The 19,381-nt window shown below is 37.2% G+C and overlaps 4 protein-coding genes across 4 annotated transcripts; all 4 read right to left on the bottom strand.

Moving 5' to 3' along the window:
• Positions 1 to 70: 70 nt before the first annotated feature.
• LOC116021971 (uncharacterized membrane protein YuiD) lies at positions 71 to 2,517 on the bottom strand. Its single transcript, XM_031262508.1, has 5 exons — positions 2,068 to 2,517; positions 1,595 to 1,751; positions 973 to 1,023; positions 519 to 611; positions 71 to 213 (listed from the first exon to the last, which is right to left on the bottom strand). Exons 1-5 carry the CDS (start codon positions 2,211 to 2,213, stop codon positions 154 to 156), a joined length of 507 nt encoding a protein of 168 aa, XP_031118368.1. The 5' UTR covers positions 2,214 to 2,517; the 3' UTR covers positions 71 to 153.
• A 1,127-nt stretch (positions 2,518 to 3,644) lies between these two features.
• On the bottom strand, positions 3,645 to 8,290 carry LOC116021969 (adenylyltransferase and sulfurtransferase MOCS3). Its single transcript, XM_031262505.1, has 11 exons — positions 7,909 to 8,290; positions 7,213 to 7,305; positions 7,056 to 7,111; positions 6,764 to 6,828; positions 6,590 to 6,664; positions 6,371 to 6,449; positions 6,146 to 6,184; positions 5,929 to 6,037; positions 5,162 to 5,280; positions 4,930 to 5,046; positions 3,645 to 4,246 (listed from the first exon to the last, which is right to left on the bottom strand). Exons 1-11 carry the CDS (start codon positions 8,183 to 8,185, stop codon positions 3,857 to 3,859), a joined length of 1,419 nt encoding a protein of 472 aa, XP_031118365.1. The 5' UTR covers positions 8,186 to 8,290; the 3' UTR covers positions 3,645 to 3,856.
• Positions 8,291 to 9,038: 748 nt separating this feature from the next.
• LOC116021970 lies at positions 9,039 to 12,663 on the bottom strand. The gene is made up of 9 exons (XM_031262506.1): positions 12,535 to 12,663; positions 11,684 to 11,937; positions 11,371 to 11,438; positions 11,108 to 11,281; positions 10,793 to 11,011; positions 10,626 to 10,715; positions 10,143 to 10,229; positions 9,604 to 10,064; positions 9,039 to 9,383 (listed from the first exon to the last, which is right to left on the bottom strand). Coding segments are annotated over exons 2-9 (1,350 nt in total). The 5' UTR covers positions 11,934 to 11,937; positions 12,535 to 12,663; the 3' UTR covers positions 9,039 to 9,382.
• Positions 12,664 to 14,373: 1,710 nt separating this feature from the next.
• Positions 14,374 to 17,202, bottom strand: LOC116022540 (endoglucanase 11-like). The gene is made up of 5 exons (XM_031263283.1): positions 16,921 to 17,202; positions 16,590 to 16,802; positions 15,994 to 16,194; positions 15,373 to 15,627; positions 14,374 to 15,263 (listed from the first exon to the last, which is right to left on the bottom strand). Exons 1-5 carry the CDS (start codon positions 17,134 to 17,136, stop codon positions 14,601 to 14,603), a joined length of 1,548 nt encoding a protein of 515 aa, XP_031119143.1. The 5' UTR covers positions 17,137 to 17,202; the 3' UTR covers positions 14,374 to 14,600.
• Positions 17,203 to 19,381: the final 2,179 nt, after the last annotated feature.

The following is a 19,381-nucleotide window of genomic DNA, read 5'->3' as shown; positions in this document are numbered from 1 at the left end:
TATTCATTTTGGTATATTAGGAGGCACACCCCCCCCCCCCCCCTCACCCCCACCCAAAAAAAAAAAAATCTGTCCGAAGCCTAAATTGCTTGGGGGCCTTCTTACATCTAAGGATGTGATACCGTGCTGGAGAGCATCCCGGATGGCTTGTCCCTAACTCGATCTTCTCATTAGGTATGCAACTAGACATCCAAGTAATGCACCAGCAAGAACCTGAACAAACGTCACCGGGAGATGATTATCAAGTTTGCACAAATGAAATTTGAATAGCATTTCATCTCGTGTCTTAAGGGGATCAATTGTAAGAAATACAAGATGAGATCAATAATGTTAGTTCAGTCATTTTAGAGGGGGGACGTAAGCTATAAGGAGACTATTGAGAGGGTTTTCATATTACACGTTTAAAGTTGAAAGAATTGAAAACAGGCAGAAACTTGTAGGTCTAACACTAGCAACCGGATGTTCAAGAGAATCCCGTATTATATTGTATATATCGTATCAAGAGCATTATATTGTACCTGAAGAGGCGTGTGGCCAAGAGAATCCCGTAAAGGTCTAACACTAGCAACCGGATGTTCAGGAGGCAATTCACAAACAATTTGATTTAACAACTGCATAAAATATCAAAGCTCATTCTGCTCAGAATTTACATCCAAAAAAAAAAAGGAAAAGAAAAAAGATTTTGTATCTTATTTTGCAGAGTAGAGATTTCAAAAGAATCTGCCCGACAGAGAAGTGCTATCATTGCAAGACAATCTAAGTAACAACACCATTAACAAATCTTTTCATATCTTGTCTTCATAGTTAATTACGAAATACGAATTACTATGGAGTGTAATAGTAGTAGGAAGAAACACAATAAATCATCAGACTACAACAGTAGTATGTAGAAATATAACTAATCATCAAAAGAACAAAATAGTATCAAGTAATGTACAAATCAAAAGGGAAAAAAAATGCTTGAGAAATTACTTCAGCTTGTCGACCAGCATGTTGCCTAACCCCTGTGGCATCATACATTACCTATACCAAAAGAAAATTATTAGCCAAATGTCTGAGTCAAAATTTGTCTTATGCAGCATACATGAAGTAACTGTGAAAAGCGATACAGATCATAACCACAACTGATACAGACCAATTCAAGGCACAGCCAAGCGTTAAACACTATAATACAGTAGAATAAAATGCATAAAATATCAACTGGTGAGTGTTTAGCAACTTTACATCTGAGAAACCAACATGCTTGATTCAAATCCAATGTATAAACCTAGAGGCCTTTTGTCTATGGTTCTAAAGGGCATTATATTACCTACATCATGTCCTTCTTTAAAACATTCTGCACAGTATCTAAATTTCACACATGAAATTAACTGAAATTAAAGCTGAAAGCAGGCTTGGCCGCTTGGGACGTAAAAGCTAACAATATGAAAACTATAAGAGATGAAAAGGATATCTCAGAGATTTCACCCTGCTCCATACCACATATCGAGTGATCCAGGGTTGTACGTTTCTTGTTCAAAGTCTCCAGACAAAAATGGCAAAATAGACAGAACTATGGAAAGAACAGAGAAAACCTGGTTTAGAAAGTACATACAACACAAGCCAAAACCACTGCAATAGCAAAAGCTGATCCCCCAGCTCCATCTTGCAGTCCAATTGCCATGGCAAGGGCAGTAACTGTGGCGGCATGCGAGGACGGCATTCCACCGGAGCTTAGCATCCTTCTTGAATCCCATCTCTTCTCCTTAAACCTGCAAAATCAAACAGGGCATATTCAAAGATCAAGCAAAAAAATAAAATAAAATCCCATTTTCAACCTCAAGCATTCCAATTTCAGCAACAATTTTGATCAGCAACATTAAGCAAGTTCCCTCGTTTAAGGATAGCAGTAATTGACAATGCGAGGATAATGCACAGTAACTCACAGCAGAAGACTCAAAATTGAATCGGCTATTAACACAAAACATAACCCAGGAACTTATAGACAGATTCTAGCGATGTAAAATTGAATACAAACAAGCAAACAACGAAATTTTCCGGAGAACAAAAAAAGGTCCAAGGGTTTACCAAGTGGTGAAAAGCTTGAGAAATTGAGCGATAGCGCAGGCGAGGAAAGCGGTGAGAAGAGGGAGGTTGGAAGGCACGACGGATGGCTCCAAGGAGTAGGATCGAGCACCGGCCGATGTATCCCCAACCGTCATCACCTCGTCCATCGCTTTCCGATTAAAATAGAGACAGAATTAGGGTAGGAGGGATTATAACTACAAATTCCTTGAATTTGGAAGTAAAAAAATTGTTAAAGTTATGTTCTTTGCTTCGATTGGGGGTTATTTTGGGGGCGAACTTTGAGAATCGGAAACGGCCGCCTCGCCGCCGCTGTCGTTCACCGGAGGGTTTACGGGGAAGATGGGATGCTTATTATTAGGTGATTTTGAAGCGTCGGCTGCGGGCCCCACTCAGAGTGGTTGTTCAGAATACAACTATTTGCTCAACCAGATAGATTAATGACAAAGGATTTCTCTGTTCTTTGATTTCTTTTCCTATACAACTACGAACTGCAGTTAAAAAACTGAGGAATATATTGATGGTTTTAACTTTTAACCCCCATTAGGATTAGATAATAAACATTTTTAATAAGATTTTGATACACAGGAGAGTATATATCACTTCACAGTTCATTTCATTGCCGATAACAGTAACCACGTTTTTATTTAAGAATTAAGGGTTTTGATTTGATTAATTCAATTGGTTTCAAACTGAATTAATTGATTTTATAATTTGATAAAACTAGTCATGAAATTGAAATACTTATTTGATACTCGTGTTTAATAAGGAGAAAAGGGGTCGAAAACGTACTTAAATTTTATTCAAAAAATTAATTAAATTCTTTAACTTTTAAAAGTTGCAAAAAGTTAATTTTACTAATGATTTTTGTCAATGGAAGTTGGATCATAGTAATTATACACTTGTCACATTTACTTATATTAATTGATCAAATTAAAAAGTAATAGATTACAATTTTTTTTTTAAAAGGAGTTTCTCATATAAGTAATAATAAATCAAGACATTAGATATAAATGTAATGCAACTATCAACAAAATAATGGATGAGGAATTGTCAATTGTCATAGTCTCATATCTTTTTTGTTTTTCTTCTTCTTTTTAATCTTATCAATGCTTTATTAGTTTAAATAAATCTAACAATGTATTGTAAAAATAAAGTGATGGTATTTTAGTCATATTAATTGGATTGGAAAAAGAAAGAAAAAAATAGTAAAATGTGACAAAAATGCCCAATTACCCATAGGCATAACAAATGTATTGTAAAAACCCCATTTGAGTCCATCGGCATAACAAATGTATTGTAAAAACGCCATTGGAGGAGAGAGAGGGTTTGAGCTCCTTTACAAATACCCAAGTTTTTGCAGATTTGTGGGTCCCACCAAAAGACACTATTTATTAGGGAGTATTATTTTTTTGATTTCAAGATCGTTTTTTCTTTTTCTTTTCTTTTCACACATTTTGCGCTCTCCTCTCCCTTATTTGAGACCTACAAAAAACTATTAAGAACATTTCAGTGATAGTGCACACAGATGCACAGCTGTACGAGTATTATTAGCTCGTAACATGAATCAAACTAAGAAATGTCACATCAACTCGAATGAATATAGATATGAATCAAGATTACAACAACAATCTTGATGTTCACACATTCATTGTACCAAACAAACTCAGCTGCCAATGAGCACCTTTTCCGCATATCTGAATTCAGTAAAATGTAGATTGTATATAACGTAATACACTATAACTGAAATCTAAACCGACAGTGGTACAATGAGTAATATGTTTTGATTGTATCAGTATGTAGGGAACTCAGGATCCACCTCACTGGCCCATGACTGGAGGCCCCCTATAATATCCTTAGCCGAAGAGAAACCCGCTTTACGGAGGTAATCAACAGCCCTTTGTGAGTCGTTGCCTCTTCTGCAAATGACATACAGAGAAGCGCCCAAACTTCTACTGCTCTCTCCCTTATCGTCATTTCGTAAGGTTTCAGATAGGTCAGCCAATCGGTCCTCCAAAGACGGGAGTGGGATGTTTATGGAGTTGGGAAGTGCAACAATCTTGTAATGATGAGCTGGCCTTACATCTACTAATACATGAGCTTCGCCTTTCAAAACTCTCTCGTTGTACTCCTTGCTGCTGATCCTAGCATCCGGTGGAAGCAGATTTAACTTCAACGGACCCTGTGTGATATACATAGGATAATTCAGCCCAGAAATAAAGGCAATATCCTGTTAATGTGTAGATGAAATGTGGGGGCAATCATAGAAGGTGCTAACAAACCCACAAACTAAACTAGAATGTGAGACCTGGCCCTCTGGATAAATATCTAGACAACCTTATTTGCAGACAAATAACTGGACTTTTAAGCATGGTTGCAGTAAGCGCTAGGCGGGCAGTAGAGGAGTGCCTAGCGCCTATGCGGCTAGCTAAAAAAAAAAAGTGCACGTGTGTGTATGTGTGCGTGTGTGTGTGTGTGTGTGTATATATATATAATGAAAAAATTAGCAAGGCTGAGCCGACCGAATTAACTCGGTTAACTCGATCGAAATGGACGAGTTAACTCAGCCGAGTTAGGCGCTAGGCGGCTGCCAGGCGGCCGAGTAGGCCGAACTGGGGGCCGGTCGACTAGGAGAGAAATCGCCACGGTTTAGGGGCGCCTAGCGCCTAGGCGGTGCCTAGACCGATTTTTGCAACCGTGCTTTTAAGAGTACAACAGTCATTTCCCCTTTCTGCATGAACTTTTGAACATCTATGTTATTCAATTTAAAATTTGTTCCACAGGTATATTCTTTAAAAAGTTATTTTTCAAGATGTATGTGGTTCAATTGGAAAAGAAAAATAGAAGAGTGAAAATGTAACACACCGTAGAAAGTGGGGATTGAGTAAAATTTTCATAGTCAAAATCTTCAAATTGTTGTTTTGTCAGTGCTTCACTTTCACCACAAACTTTACATTGCAATGACCTTCCTCGAATCTTGACCTAAGTAACAAGAGAGCATAAGAATTAGACAATGTAGAAAGGCCCCAGATTGATAATACAGATTTCTTCCAATATATAACTCAATAACGTGATGAATTGTAAATCACAAGCATACCATACGAATCCGTCCTGACAAGGCATCAAAGAGAAGCATGCGTTCAGAGAGTGGTTCGCCAATGTCACTTGCAACTTTTATAGCCTCTAGGGCTTGAAGGCATCCAATGACTCCAGGAACTGTGAATTAAATGTGAAAGTGAACTGAGAAATGAGAGCCTAATTTAAAAAGTGAATTGAATTTTCAACTTCATAAACTAAACAATTTTTTCTTAACAAGAGTTCATAGTGTTAAAAATACACTTTTACTTTGCCAACACCATGCTAATTCCACCAATCATTATGCCATAAACCATGGTCCATATTGCAAGGTGGACCTTGACATATAGATTCATTTTTTAGTATATTGAATGTTCATTTTTAATATATTGAAAGTTTATTTTTTAAAGGTTCATTTTTTGTATATTACCTAAAAATGAATATTCAATATATTAAAGAAGGAACATTCGGTATACAAAAAATGAACATTTATCAGTGGTCCACCTTCCAATGTGGGCCATAGTCCACAGTATAAAACTTGCCTAATTCCACATACTGGCCTTATATAAAAATAAGAAAACAAGATGAGCCCAAATCATTTGAAAAAACTTTCATTGCTTCATCTGTAACTATAGTATACTCACAATACATTTAGATGCTACATATTTGGTTTATAGCAAAATGCAAAATGTTGGACAAGGCTAAATAAGTTATGATGCATTTCAGGAAGGTTATCCTCTTGAATTATCATGTAATCCAATAAATCAGAGAAATTCCACAGCAACATACCTACACCTAATACACCACTGTCCGCACATCTCTGGCATGCAGTTGAGGGGGGCGGGGTTGGAAACAGGCATCTATAACATGGACCTCCTTTGTAATTGTAGACTGTCAACTACAAACATGGGAAGGATATAATTAGAGAATACGTGAAAGATGGAAAAGACCTCATATGTCATACTATCAGAAAGTTGATAGAGAGCTAAACTACTGAAAACGGTACCTGCCCTTCTAGTCCAACTGCAGCTCCAGATATAAGAGGCTAGAGCAATACAAAAAGCAAGTGATCAGTACAAAATTACACCAGTTATCCATATTTTTTAATAAACAAAGCAGAGTATTAAGTGTATAACAGGACCTTTTGCATCTATTCTGCATAAAATTCAAACCAAGACATATCAATATGAAATATTTAAGTCCAAAACAAGGCCACAGAAAAACATTTAACCTTTCCCAACACAACACAGCAATCATTGATCATGTAGCGACTAGGAACATTGTCCGTTGCATCTACGACAATATCATATCTAGAATGGATTTGAGTCATGGAAACAGAAAATTTTCAGCTCAACAGAAAAACACAAAACAATAATATTATAGCATATAGGACACTACTGACAACCACAGTGTGGAAGCCATTAAGCACAATATATTCAAAAAAGGATACTGGCTTGTAATCTTCAAAGCATTGGATGTGCGGAACGCTTCTTTGTGCTCAACAATCTGAATGGATGAGTTAATCCTACAAAATCAAACATAAATATTGAGATGGTGACTATTGCGGTTGTTCTTAAAACATTGGAGTGTAAGCCTGTTTAGCAGCATTGAGAAAATTACTTACGCACGACAAGCAGCAGCAGCTGACTCCACCTTTGAGCGGCCAACATTTGCTTCAGTATGGATTATCTATGACACAACATGAACAGCATTTAGGAGATATTTCAACAAAAAGCATGAATAAAAATAATATCATTTTACCATTAAAATCCAATTCTTTAGGAGCTCGCACCAAGTACACTAGTAGTTGAACTTGTTACAGCGTATTAGTTAAGAACTACCACCAACAAACACAGTACTTTTGCTTAATAAAAGTACTAGTTTTTCTTACTCAAAAGAACAGTTGGAGAAAGTACCTGTCTTTGTAAATTATTAAGCTCAACAACATCATGATCAACAATGCCTATCCGGCCTGTAACATTATGAAATCCAATGAAAAGCTTCAAAAACACTGACCAAGAAATGAATATATACACACACATACAGAATGACATGTATGCCAATACATCTTACCAACACCACAAGCAGCAAGATAGAGCAGAGCAGGTGATCCTAAGCCTCCAGCTCCAATAACCAAAATCGAAGATTTCAACAGATTTGCCTGACCTAAAATGGGAAGTAACAGCATTTGTATTACAGAAAGCATTCAATCCATGACAGTTGTGTCAAATGCAATGTTGTAAAATCGCCGTCTAGCCACTAGGTCCCCTAGGCCGAGGGGATTTCAGCTCTAGGTGGCTATTAGTAGACCGACTAACTAACCAGCTGACTAGGTGCATTAGGCGCCCGAGTTGGGCACCTAACTAGGCCGAGTCAAACGCCTAACTCGACGGAACCAATGCCCAACTCGACTTACTAGTTTGAAGATTATAACAGTCTATCAACTCCTGAGTGGAAAAAGTTAAAAAATATATACTCGGATTATTCTGTGCCTAGGCTGTGCTTAGGCGCCGCCTAGGCGTCCCCGGGCGCTCGACTACGTGAGCTAGGCGCACTAGACGCCCCGGGCGCTCGACTAGGCGAGCTAGGCGCCCTGGGCGCTCGACTACGCGAGCTAGGCGCTCGACTAGGCGCACTAGGCACCCCGGGCGCTTGACTAGGCGCGCTAGGCGCCCCGGGCGCTCGACTAGGAGAGCCCAAGGGCGCTCGACTAGGCGAGCTAGGCGCCCGGCTTTCTACAACATTGGTCAAATGGAATGAAGAGCAAACCTTGGACGCCGAATGAAGGAAGCAACAAGTGGCGGCTGTATCTGTAAATATTATCAGGAGATAGGCCATGACCGGAGCTTAACTTTCCGTTAGATATAGGCGGAAAGCATATCGGCGCATCGCGAACAACACCGCTTTGGTTGGTTTCATCACTTGTGTCGAGTCGACGAAGTTGAGCTTCAAGTGCTGAAATTCGCTGCTCGATTCTAAGCTTGTCCGCCTTCAGTGACTCAATTTCTTGGTGAATTTGCGAGGCTTCAATTCCGTTCGACTCCATGGCTAACGGCGGAGTACAGATTCAATGCTCCTAGATTTTGGCTGATAGGAATTAGGAAAGAACTACAGAGGAAACTCAGAGGAACCCTTTTGGTTCATGAAATCTTTTCAGATATTTCACAATGGCCTCTGTTTTTCTTAAAATTTCAATTAGCTCAAAAAAATTGTTAAACTAATGACAACTGCAAACTTGCAAAGGCATCATAATTCAAACAGATTTTTACTTTAGTCAAAAATAATTTTCTGAATTAAACACTAAAAATTAAAATATTTTTCCTGAAAATGAATCATTTTTTAGAAATTATTTTTTAACATCTTATTTCATTCTTCAAGACAATTTAACTTTTATGTTTTTAGGGAACACCAAATATGCAAACATGTTAATTAATTTTACTTGCAAAATTATTACTATCAAATACATTTCTTGAAAATACTTTTTTCAATAGTATAATTGATGGGAAAGTACCAAACGCCTACTTAAAGAAATGTTGAGAATTTTTTTTTTTTTAAATTTTCAGCTAACTAGCCGGACGGTGAGAGTTTCACTATATATACTTCTATTTATTCCAAATATAATCTAACTTAAACTTTAATGTTGATCTTTTTTTTGGTTGCCCAAAGGTATCTCTCCGGCCAATAGTCAATAGTCAGAAGACTAGTCCTCCGTCTTAACAGTCAGCACACAAGTAGTAAGGGACTGGTCAAATGGTTAGCTCCATTCACATGCTCTCAGGATCGATTTAACTCTCCTTATAAAATTTGTGACTATTTGGTAATAGTGCACATATTTTGCTCAAATTGGACTGGTGTACAAATGAATTGAAATCCCTCTAACCATAAACATATACTCACACTGTCACAACAACATTCAATGGGAGAGTATAACCATTCAAAGAATTGCCGAGAAAAAGATTCTTTTTCTTTTCGGCAAACTAAACGGGTAATGAGAGTTTTACATATACTATTTATCCGAATGTAAACTCACTTAAGCTTAATATTGACCTATGGATAAGCTCATTGTTCAAAATAATAAAAGAAAGAAATGAGATGAAATATCATGTTACATGAAATAGAAACCAATAACATCTTTCACTAAAATGGGCTACATAAGTAAAAGTGTAAAACCATCATCCCTTCATTATCCAGCTCTCTTAGAATCTTTGATTCTGCACTCAACATTCAAGCTCAACCGCCTCAATCTGCGAGGAAAAACAGAAATGAAATGGGAAGAACCCGAGCAGTCAATACTGGTGAAGTGCAATAAGTGAATGAAAAAGAAACTACTTTATCCTACTGCAGATGCGCGTGGGAGAGTGGGTGCAAAAGGGAACATTAAGGAACCCTTCAAATTCCAACATTGCATCGTATAACAAAAATGAAAACAAATAAAAAAGATTTCTTTATACTATGCAGCCTTACCAATGACGTAGTCGAGGCCAAATAGATTGCATATTCATGAACCAGTGTCGAATTTCTTGAACATTCACGGTAAGGTTACCGATTTGTTCCTTATTAAAATGCAACTCATCTTTTACGCTCTCAAACTCATCTTTTGTTTTTTGGAGTTCATCCTTGGTCGTTTGGAGCTCTCCCTTGATTGTTTGGAGTTCATCCTTGGTAGTTTTGATCTCTTCCTTGACACTTCGGAGCTCATTCTTGGTAGATTGAAGCTCAAACTCAGTTTTGGCCAACAGGTCCTTCATGCTCCTGACTTGTGGGTTTGACTCTGAAGCGGCTTCTTCTTGGGGTGGCACTACTACATGTCCCATTTCAGTCGTGTAACCACCGCTCTGCCCAAGTACATTTTCTATAATTTTATCCAGGGAGTTGGGGTTTATGCGTCCTTCCTCGTCTTGTTCCTCCATTTGGACCATTCGATCCTACCAATAAAATAATATTAGTACAATATGTATACTAATATTGGGAGAGAATGACCGAAAAAAGGTGTAGAAAAATACATATGCTAATTGAGCTTCTCCATTCCCAAATTCTCCTCCCACATCCTTACGTTTACCTGCCTGACTCTCAATCTTCTTCGGAATTGGCTAATACCATAAAAAATGCATGTTAGTTTATAGATATTTATTTCCAAGACAACTGCAGTCAACATGCAGAGATTTTGTACAGGAAAAGAGAGAACCATAGATCTGAACTTTGAAGTTTATCAAAAATAAAATAATTTCTAGTTCTTTCTATTACAACAACTGCTAGCATTAAGTGAAACTTTGAAGTTTGAAAAGATTCTATCAACAGGTTAGGTAAAACCAAAAAAGCATATGTTCCTTAAATATCGTTTACCATTTCATTCTAAAAGAGATTGAGAAGAAGAGAAAAGGGTGAACAAGCATGGGAGAAAATTTTGCTGCATTGCACAGCTCCGGTCACTACAATAGGTTGTTCTTCCCTAATTGACTCTAACTTTTGATTTACTAGGCCATTACCGTCTTCCTTTGACGAGCAAGGGGTCTTGATCCTGCATTGCTGCTGTAAGGTACACATGACCGATTTGCAGAGTTTATCTTGGAGAGTTTCTGCATTCATCTTGAGGGGATAAGTAAAAGAAATTAAAGTAAATTCTATATCTCAGCAGCTTCAAAAGAAGCTTTACCTGAAACTCCTCGTCTTCAATTAAATCGCACACCCCAAGCCACTCATTTAAAGGAACTTCTAACCGAGGACTTCTCTCCCTCGGATTTTGACCAGACGCCACCAGGTCTTTGTAGATGATGTGCAGTCTGCTTCTCCAACGCCTATATTGTGTCTGGAAAGTGTCATTAATACAAGCTTTGACATGTGGGTGACCTTGATCCTCAATGAAGAAATATTCCTTAAAGAAACAACAAGAATAAAGAAAGGCAACATGAGTATTTTCTCGTCAAAGGGTGAAAGGAAATCGCTTTTGTGAGATAGCTTTTCTACTCACATCTAGTCTAGAAAAGAGGATTTCTTTCTCTACATCAGGAATGTCTTTCCATTTGCGTACACCACTAAGACGAGCTCCTGTCTTCACCAAAAAACCAACTCCTCTACTAAAGTCACCATCGTTTTCCATTGGTATTTTTTCACCGGGGGAAAATACAATCCTTATCTTACCCCACTACAAAACATGCTTTAAAATTAAGGAAACAATATTTTACAAAATTTACACAGAAGGAAAAAAAAAATGTTTGCTAAAGAGTAAATAACCTGTCTGACTTTATTCTCCAATGTCATACATCTGGATGGACCACGAGGCCGTTTTCGTTCACCAGAAGCTTAGAAACACCATTTATAATATTAGTATTTCATTCACATAATTACCAGCAACAAACCATCAAAATTGAACAAATAACGTTTCATGTTTCCAAATGTCAAATGAAGAACATGGAGTAAATTACACTTTGACAAGTAAACAACAAGCCAGAGACAGAAAGAATGATTTCATGGCAACTCCGGCATTGATTTTCAATCAAAGATCAAAAGATAAGCTTAGAAGTGCAATGATTCTTTAAATACTCACGAGCATCACTCCTTGGAGTTACGGGATTAGAACCGCTTCCAATCTCATCCTGCAGCACATCCCTAGGTTCACCATGCCTTTTGAGCTGTGGTCCGTTTTGAGAAGATATGGAAGCAGATGATGAAGTGTGCTCAACTTCTTCCATAGTGCAAGAATCTAATGCATCAATCTGTAGTTCCCTCCTCCCAGAAGCTGGTCCCTTTCCTCTTGGCCTCCCTCTAGGTCTCCCCCTAGGTCTCCCTGGAGCCATTGATCTGGAAAACAAAAAATAACACATACTTTCAACCCATTTACATGGTTATCAAGCTGCCTTCTTCATTTCTCTTCTCTATTCGAGTGAGGATGAAACTATAGTAACTACCCAAGGGTGTAAACGAGATAAACTTCACCTTGTAACTTTAATTGGCAACGAAACACAAGGAGATAAACCAACTTAAATTCCTCGTAGCGGACCAGCTCAAACCAAGAAGGTCATGGGCCCACTTTCATTGTAACTTTATAGTTACAAAATCAACCGCTTGACCAGTTTAAGGTTGCCCTTTTCTTCTCTTTTCTTTGAGTATGAAGCCTGAGCTTTGCTCAAAGCCAGTAATCAGCGTTTGAATACTTATATGCTCCGCATTCCCTAAGACTAGTTTAGGAGTGAAGAAAGCTATAATCTTTTCATTCCGAAGATAATTTCACGACTAATAATTTACTATTTTACACGAATCTTTCAATTCTAGGGGTAATTCCACGACTGACAATTTAATATTTTACAATAACCTTTCATTCTCGAGTGAATTCCATGAAAATAGTCTCTAAGTCTTGGGAAATTTAAGAAAAAAAAATGAAAATCGATAATAGCGCACCTCAAGTTCCCAGGACTTCGATCGAATTTCAGCAATGCTCAAGAACACAGGTTTGGACTGTGAGAAGACGGATGAAATCGCCTAGGTATTGTGGAGGACTGAAGGAGTGAATGTGTAGTAGCAATAGAAAGAGGGAGCGACGTCGTTTCCCCTTATATAATACAATACAGGGGCACTGAGGAGGTAATTTAGGAGGGATACAAGTGTCAATTCCTAGCTGTGTTTATTTGTTTATCATTTTTAAGAGAAAAATTTGTCATATAAATAAAAATACTTTGCACCCCTATAAAAATCACAGAGTTTTTGTTATTTTATTTTATTTTTACTTTAAATCTCAACTTATTAAACATTGTCATATTAGGAAGTGACTAAAATTGAATAACTTTTGTAGGACTATATAGTATTGTTCATGAATCATTTGTTGTGTAACTTAACCACCAAATTAAAAATATGTACAATTGTAATACTCCGTATCAACCAAACAAAAAAATTACAATTAAAATTCTTTATAAATAAATTAACAGTTTTTTAAAAATAATAATTAGGATTGTTTGGTTGGTTGTAGTTTGGGGGGAATTGCAATTAATTGAATTCCCAAACTACAGTATTTGGTTAGAGGGAATTGTAATTCCGCAATTCCTTCCAAATGATGAATTGCAATTCATGGGGTACCTAAATTATAATGATACAAAGCTTATAATGATGACACGTAAGTAAATAAGTTATATAAGTTTTTTGTCCTTCCACTACCTAAATTACAATAACATATACATAGATATTAGTTTGATTATCTATTATTTGCAATTGTACATGTATATATAATTTTGTATATTTCTAACACTTAACAACATTATATTGTTTCTTAAAGTTCTTGTCAATATGTTGTAATTATCAAATCCATCAAATTCAAACTATTATTAGCCAAAGGCTAAAGTTTAAAATGTATGTCATCATAGTTAAATATTAAATTAAAAAAATAACTTTCTTAGACTCAATAGATTTCGTTTGTTGAGAATGGTCCAAGGAGTATAAAATGATGGGTCCTGAATAGTTTGAGAGTACAATTCAAATGGCTTAGTTGGTAATGTTATTAGTTGAGAAAGCTTGGTTCACCGATCCCTTGAACTTTTGACTAGCGGTTGTTTAACCATTTTATTTGTTAACATTTACCTGACTATGCAAATTGTGATAATAGTGTGTGGTAGCAAGAAAAGTGACATAACACTCATAAAATTCTATAATTTCATCTTGCATTGTCAATTATTCCGTATATAAAGTATATCTACGTGTCCAATTCCCTTAGTTGTAATATGTACATGTTTTCATGGAAAAAATGCGACTTTTAACCTTTTATGGAAGACTTTTGACCATTCTTTAAGAACAAAATAAAAATAGTATTTTCCAATGACTTGTGGTCTAGTAACACCAAGCTATTCTCTTTTATGGGAGATTGTGAGATTAAGTCTCAGTGGAGTCAGTCGTATTCAAGAAAAAAAAAAGTACTTTTTATTCTTATATGTACAAAAAGTTGTTTAATTTAGCGAAGGAGAAGAGATGTCTACCATTCTTTGATATTCTTTCATTGTCCTTCTTTATTCATATTCATGTTTAGCTCATTTATTTATTTATTTATGTCAAATCTTATTTATCTGATCAATCCAACTCAAAATTTATTTTATAAGCTAAAAAAAGTACGGAGAAAGATTTAACCCAGATGTAATCCAACTCAAAATTTATTTTATAAACTAAAAAAAAGTACGGAGAAAGATTTAACCCAAATGTAAATAAAAAGTGAATAAACATTAACAAACTCAAATGAAAAAGGAAAGACGAGAGATCAGAGATGAACTATATATAATTATTACATCGGTCACATACAAAATTTGGGTATTAAAATTTCCCTTCACAATTGAATTGTATCAGTTTCTTCCTCCATTGTATCATGGATGGAGTTACAAATAATGGGTGCATGAATGCCCTTTAACGAGTGAGTGTGATAAAAACCGTGGAAAAAATATAATACCAAAAAAACAAAAACAAAAAAAATAAAATTAAAACTTATTTCTCTAGCCAGAAGAAACTAACGAAAAATCCCTTCTGGAAATACCATTTTCTTGTGTATAATACAACTTGGCAAAAACCCCGACAAGACTCGCTGTATTATAAGTACATGCCTCCGACTGCATGTAATTTCCCCTTCTATCCTCGAACTGGTCGTTCGCATCCGGGCCACCCACAACCGCCCCAGTAATCACATTCGCGTCCGGATCTCTTCGCCCGAAATACGTATAGTATCCTTGCATGCACCCGATAAAGCTCTTTTCGCGTTTGTACGATACGATGGACGCGGCCCGGTGGTGCACCCGGAGCGGGTACTTAGGCCCGAACCCAACCAAGTAGCTCCGACCCGCCGGGTTCAGCCCGAGAATGTAATCGACCTGCGATTTGGCGAAGGCGAAGAGCTCGTCGGGCCCCACCGGCCTTCGCTCGCAGCGGAGCACGCCACCGGTAGACCTGAGGTGGTCGGAGTAGATGGTCATGAGGAACGCGGCGGAGGAGACGTACTGGAGGTTGTTCCAACGGCGGACGAAGAGCAGCCCGCCCGGCGTGCGGCGCACGTTAGTGGCATTGTTCTGGTTCAGATTGGCGCATATGTAGTGCTCCGCTTTGGCCCGGTATTCCTTTAGGATTTCACCGTGTTTTTCACGCAGCTTCCCCTTTATAGGCAACTGTTAAAACAAACAAAATCATATAGTTTAGGTCTAGACATGGTCGTAATACTAAAAGTGAAAAAAATCAACCACTATGAAAATGAGGGTAAATGTTAGGGTGAATTACGGTGGCGGCGAGTAATTGAAGGCCAGCGTGCTTGACGTCCCAGCTGAACTCGGTCATGGCCCAAGTGATCCCTCCAAAAGATTCAGCATTTTCCATGGCATAATTCAAATAATACTTATTGTCGGTGGCTTTGTATAGCCACAAAGCTCCCCACAACAACTCATCTTTGTAACCACTCAACGAAGGGTAGTACCCTTTCGCCGCTCCTACACTCTCATCATATTTCCCTCTAAACTTGTCCCCAAACTCAAACAACTGCAAAACAACCAACCCCACAAATTTAACATCCAAAATTGAATCAAAACAATAATGAAAATCATATAATGCCTAGCTTTCCCTCCATCATTATTACTTTTTAGTGACAACAGAATCCCGCAACTACTACACATAGGATCTAGACCTGGTAAATCCCAGCTTGTAATAGTAGTTGACAAAAGACTGATTGTTCATAGCTGATCTGCTCAAACTAGGTCGCTCTAATTGGATCAAACTTGTAATATTGTGGGTACTAAACAATAGGAGGATATTGGGTAGTTGTATTTTTGGGGTAGGCATGTGATGTTCCAATTCAAACCAAAACGCGACAGCTTCATTAACTATAAACATAGATGTCGTACCAACCTGCTGTGCATGGTCGAGGAGAAGGTGCGCGTAATGCGGGTTTGTTGGGCGGAACACGATGGACGCTGCCGCCATTGCCGCGGCGGTCTCGGCCGCCACGTCGGAGCCGGGGTGGCTCTCGTCGATTTTGTAGGCTCGCCGCGACGTCGCCATGTCTTCCGGCCTCTGCCAACAGTAGTGATCCGTGTCGCCGTCACCTACCTAAATTGACCATCAACATTAACATTCGTCAGTTGACTTGCCAATATTAGTTCCAATAAGTCTTGTCAGTTTGTTTGAGTTTTAATTTTGACCTAGTAAAATGTTAACCGCGACGAAAATTGACAATCCAACGAAACAAGGGGTGCGTGAAACTTGTGCGTGCTAAAACGCATACCTTTCTTGCGCAATTAACGCGGTAGGGTGGCTAAGGCTACCCATAATTCATTCAAAACATCAAATCAAATAAACTGATTTACTCCCTAAAAATCTCACATTCATGAATTATAAGATTCTATAGTTTAACATCAATCCGACCCAATCAGTTACTATTATCGACATGTTTTGTCTGATACTATACTAAAAAAATTCTATGTAAGATTTAATGCAAAAATTACCTGAATCCAGAGAACATGAGGATTAGTATGAGCTTTGATGAAGAAATCAGTCCCCCACTTGATCGCCTCCAGAGCGTGGCGGTACTCACCCGCACTAGCAATTTCTTCGCCGTATTCGAGCATGGCCCACGACAGCAAGGTTATGGTAAACGCCATCGGAAGGCCAAACTTCACATTGTCGCCGGCGTCATAGTAACCTCCGACCAAGTCCACCTATCATTACATCCTCATCAAATTAAACCAAATGGAAAACAAAAAAACAGAAAACAGAAAAAGATCTTTTGGCGTGGCGGTGTGTATATGAATATGAATATGAATATGACAAACGTACCCCTTGTTCAAGGCCGTCGGTGAGGCCGGAGTGGTGGCGCCAGGTGACTCTCTGGTTGTAGGGCAAGCGGCCGGAGCGCTGGGCCTCGAAGTAGAGGAAGCTTTTGGAGAGAGCGTCTTTGTAGTCTAGAGAGTGGGAAAAGGGTAGAAGAGCAAGAAGGGAAACTAAGGGAAGCCATTGGTGAACCAAAATGGTGCATTTTGTTCTCCCCTCCATGCCTGCTGTTTCTTCTTCCTCTTCCTCTCTCTCTCTCTCTCTCTCTCTCTCTCACTTCTTATATAGGAATGCCCATCACGTGCCAATGGGCTCTTAAATTTGCACGATCAGTTATATGCCTGTCCCTTGTACTTGTTAACCAGATTTCAGCCAGAGAAAACGCATGGTAAAATCTCGCAATTGGAAGTTTTTAATAAAAATGATGGTGTTGGTATTTGGCAAGACTTTAAAAGCGTTAGCATTAATTAAAATTTTACCTTTTGATACGAGAATTATAATTCACTTATTCGGGCTTTTGATACGAGAATTATAATTCACTTATTCGGCCACTATTGAAAATATACATTGTACATGATAATCTAAAGAATTCATTTGTCAATGCATTTATCAGCTAATCATTACTAGACTTGTCCAAAGTCCAAATTATTCACTTCACATATTATGATGCAATTTGGACATGTTAAATTTTAATTCATTCGACATTTTTTATTTTAAATATTATACATTACTATAATTTTGTTGTTAGACATTCGTTAATTCGAGACCAAATTGATAATTTTGCTATAGTAAATGAACCATTTCGATCATTACATGCACCATCTAAAAAGTTAATTACTGAAATGATCCATTGACTATAATGAAATTATCAATTTGGTCCCAAGTTAACAGATGTCTAACGGTAAAACAAACGGATAACTAAATTAGTTAAGATTTTTGGAGTTGAGAAACTTAACTTGTCAAAAAAATAGTCAATGATCAAATTGGTAATTTTGCTATAGTCAAAATAACATTTTGATTATTAACTCCAACTTATAATCCGTAATAAATTGAATCAACCAATTATATATTTTTATTTATTTATTTATTTAATATTTAACTCACAAAAAAATCACTCAAATGTCAATTTGCCACATATGATTGGAACAGAACCTAATCATGAATTCAATGTATTTAACGTTAATAATAAATAAAATAAAAGAATAAAAATAAATGACGTTGTATGTGGACGTTGATCTGTGGTGTAGCAGTTCAAAGAAGCAAGGTAAGGGTGTATATGGGCAGTAGCGACATACCATCAAATTCCGATCCACTGCTCCATACAGAAAATTATATTATAAAATAATGGTTTCAGAGAATTGTGTTAAATAAAACAAATGGAATAAGTAAAAGGGAAAAATACTTAAGAAACGCGTCGACTGCGGACGTTTAGCTAACCCGTTTTGATGTTACAACTACCATTACATTCCTCACCAACAATTTCTCTATTTATTTCCATCATGTCCCATAAATTTAAATTTAATTATATCTATATATTACTTTATGCATTACTAAAATTACTTTCTTCTCCCAAAAGTTGAATCCCCAACCCCAAGGTCCGCACACTCTAACCTTATATAGTATATAAGATGATGTACATCACGATAACTCAGCGGCTCAGACTAAAATTACTTTCTCATATCTACCAAAAGCATAACAAAGCAACAGATTTCATGACTAAATAATCTAATTTTGTATCCTGTAGTATGCAAGTTCTTGAGGCCACTCTTTTGACTATATCTCATATCCTTCAGAATGATTAGTTTTTCTAGTACTATTAACTCTATTATTAAAATGGCTAGTTAGAAACTTATCGTCCTAAGTGAGTGATGTACTCCGGCTTAGCTTAGTTCCTTTGAGGTCTTCCCTTTCCTAATTTTATCCAAAAAAAAAAAAAAAAAAAAGTCTTTGAACAGATTAATGTTTTTTTTAGTACTAATGACTCTGTTACAATGTAGTATTTGCTCATAACTACTTTCTCAACCCATTGAAGCACAAAGAGACAACAGCTCCTCTAATGAGGCTTGAACAGATTAATGTAAAATGTAATTATTGATTATACTCACTTTCATCATAGAAATAAAAAGATCTTAGGTGTAATTTAATTATAAGTTATATCCCTTTGACTCTTCCTAATCAAGTATTCAGTTTAAATTCCCACCCACCTCCTCCATGTACCAAAACAAAATTAATTATTCATAAAAGAAAAATCAATATATATTAAAGAATGAAATGTAGTGTTATGGTGTATTTGGTAAGCTAAAAGTAGAATACATGAGAATGGAATGGAGTGTGAAAAGGACTCTCTCGTGGCAAAAATATTATGAGAGCAGATTAGTTGCATCCTGTAATTAATTAAGAAATTTAAGTGCCCCCCCCCCCCCCCCCCCCCAAAAAAAAAAAAAAAAAAAAAAAAAAAAAAAAAAAA

The sequence above is a fragment of the Ipomoea triloba genome, chromosome 6 (assembly GCF_003576645.1).
Source record: "Ipomoea triloba cultivar NCNSP0323 chromosome 6, ASM357664v1".
NCBI lineage: Eukaryota > Viridiplantae > Streptophyta > Magnoliopsida > Solanales > Convolvulaceae > Ipomoea > Ipomoea triloba.
Note: the sequence above shows the minus strand (reverse complement) of the source record. Positions and strands in the feature narration are given on the sequence as shown.

Coding starts and splice junctions, on each gene's coding strand:
- LOC116021971 (XM_031262508.1), bottom strand. CDS start 2,213: ATGGACGAGGTGATGACGGTTGGGGATACATCGGCCGGTGCTCGATCC. Junction 1,752..2,067: donor CTCAAGCTTTTCACCACTTG/GTAAACCCTTGG, acceptor TTGATTTTGCAG/GTTTAAGGAGAAGAGATGGG. Junction 1,024..1,594: donor CAGTGGTTTTGGCTTGTGTT/GTATGTACTTTC, acceptor CTTTTGGTATAG/GTAATGTATGATGCCACAGG.
- LOC116021969 (XM_031262505.1), bottom strand. CDS start 8,185: ATGGAGTCGAACGGAATTGAAGCCTCGCAAATTCACCAAGAAATTGAG. Junction 7,306..7,908: donor TCCTTCATTCGGCGTCCAAG/GTTTGCTCTTCA, acceptor TTCCCATTTTAG/GTCAGGCAAATCTGTTGAAA. Junction 6,450..6,589: donor GCTTTGAAGATTACAAGCCA/GTATCCTTTTTT, acceptor AATCCATTCTAG/ATATGATATTGTCGTAGATG.
- LOC116021970 (XM_031262506.1), bottom strand. CDS start 11,933: ATGGCTCCAGGGAGACCTAGGGGGAGACCTAGAGGGAGGCCAAGAGGA. Junction 11,282..11,370: donor TGGAGAATAAAGTCAGACAG/GTTATTTACTCT, acceptor CATGTTTTGTAG/TGGGGTAAGATAAGGATTGT. Junction 10,065..10,142: donor GAGAAGCTCAATTAGCATAT/GTATTTTTCTAC, acceptor TTTTATTGGTAG/GATCGAATGGTCCAAATGGA.
- LOC116022540 (XM_031263283.1), bottom strand. CDS start 17,136: ATGGAGGGGAGAACAAAATGCACCATTTTGGTTCACCAATGGCTTCCC. Junction 16,803..16,920: donor CCGACGGCCTTGAACAAGGG/GTACGTTTGTCA, acceptor ATGTAATGATAG/GTGGACTTGGTCGGAGGTTA. Junction 16,195..16,589: donor CTCATGTTCTCTGGATTCAG/GTAATTTTTGCA, acceptor TGGTCAATTTAG/GTAGGTGACGGCGACACGGA.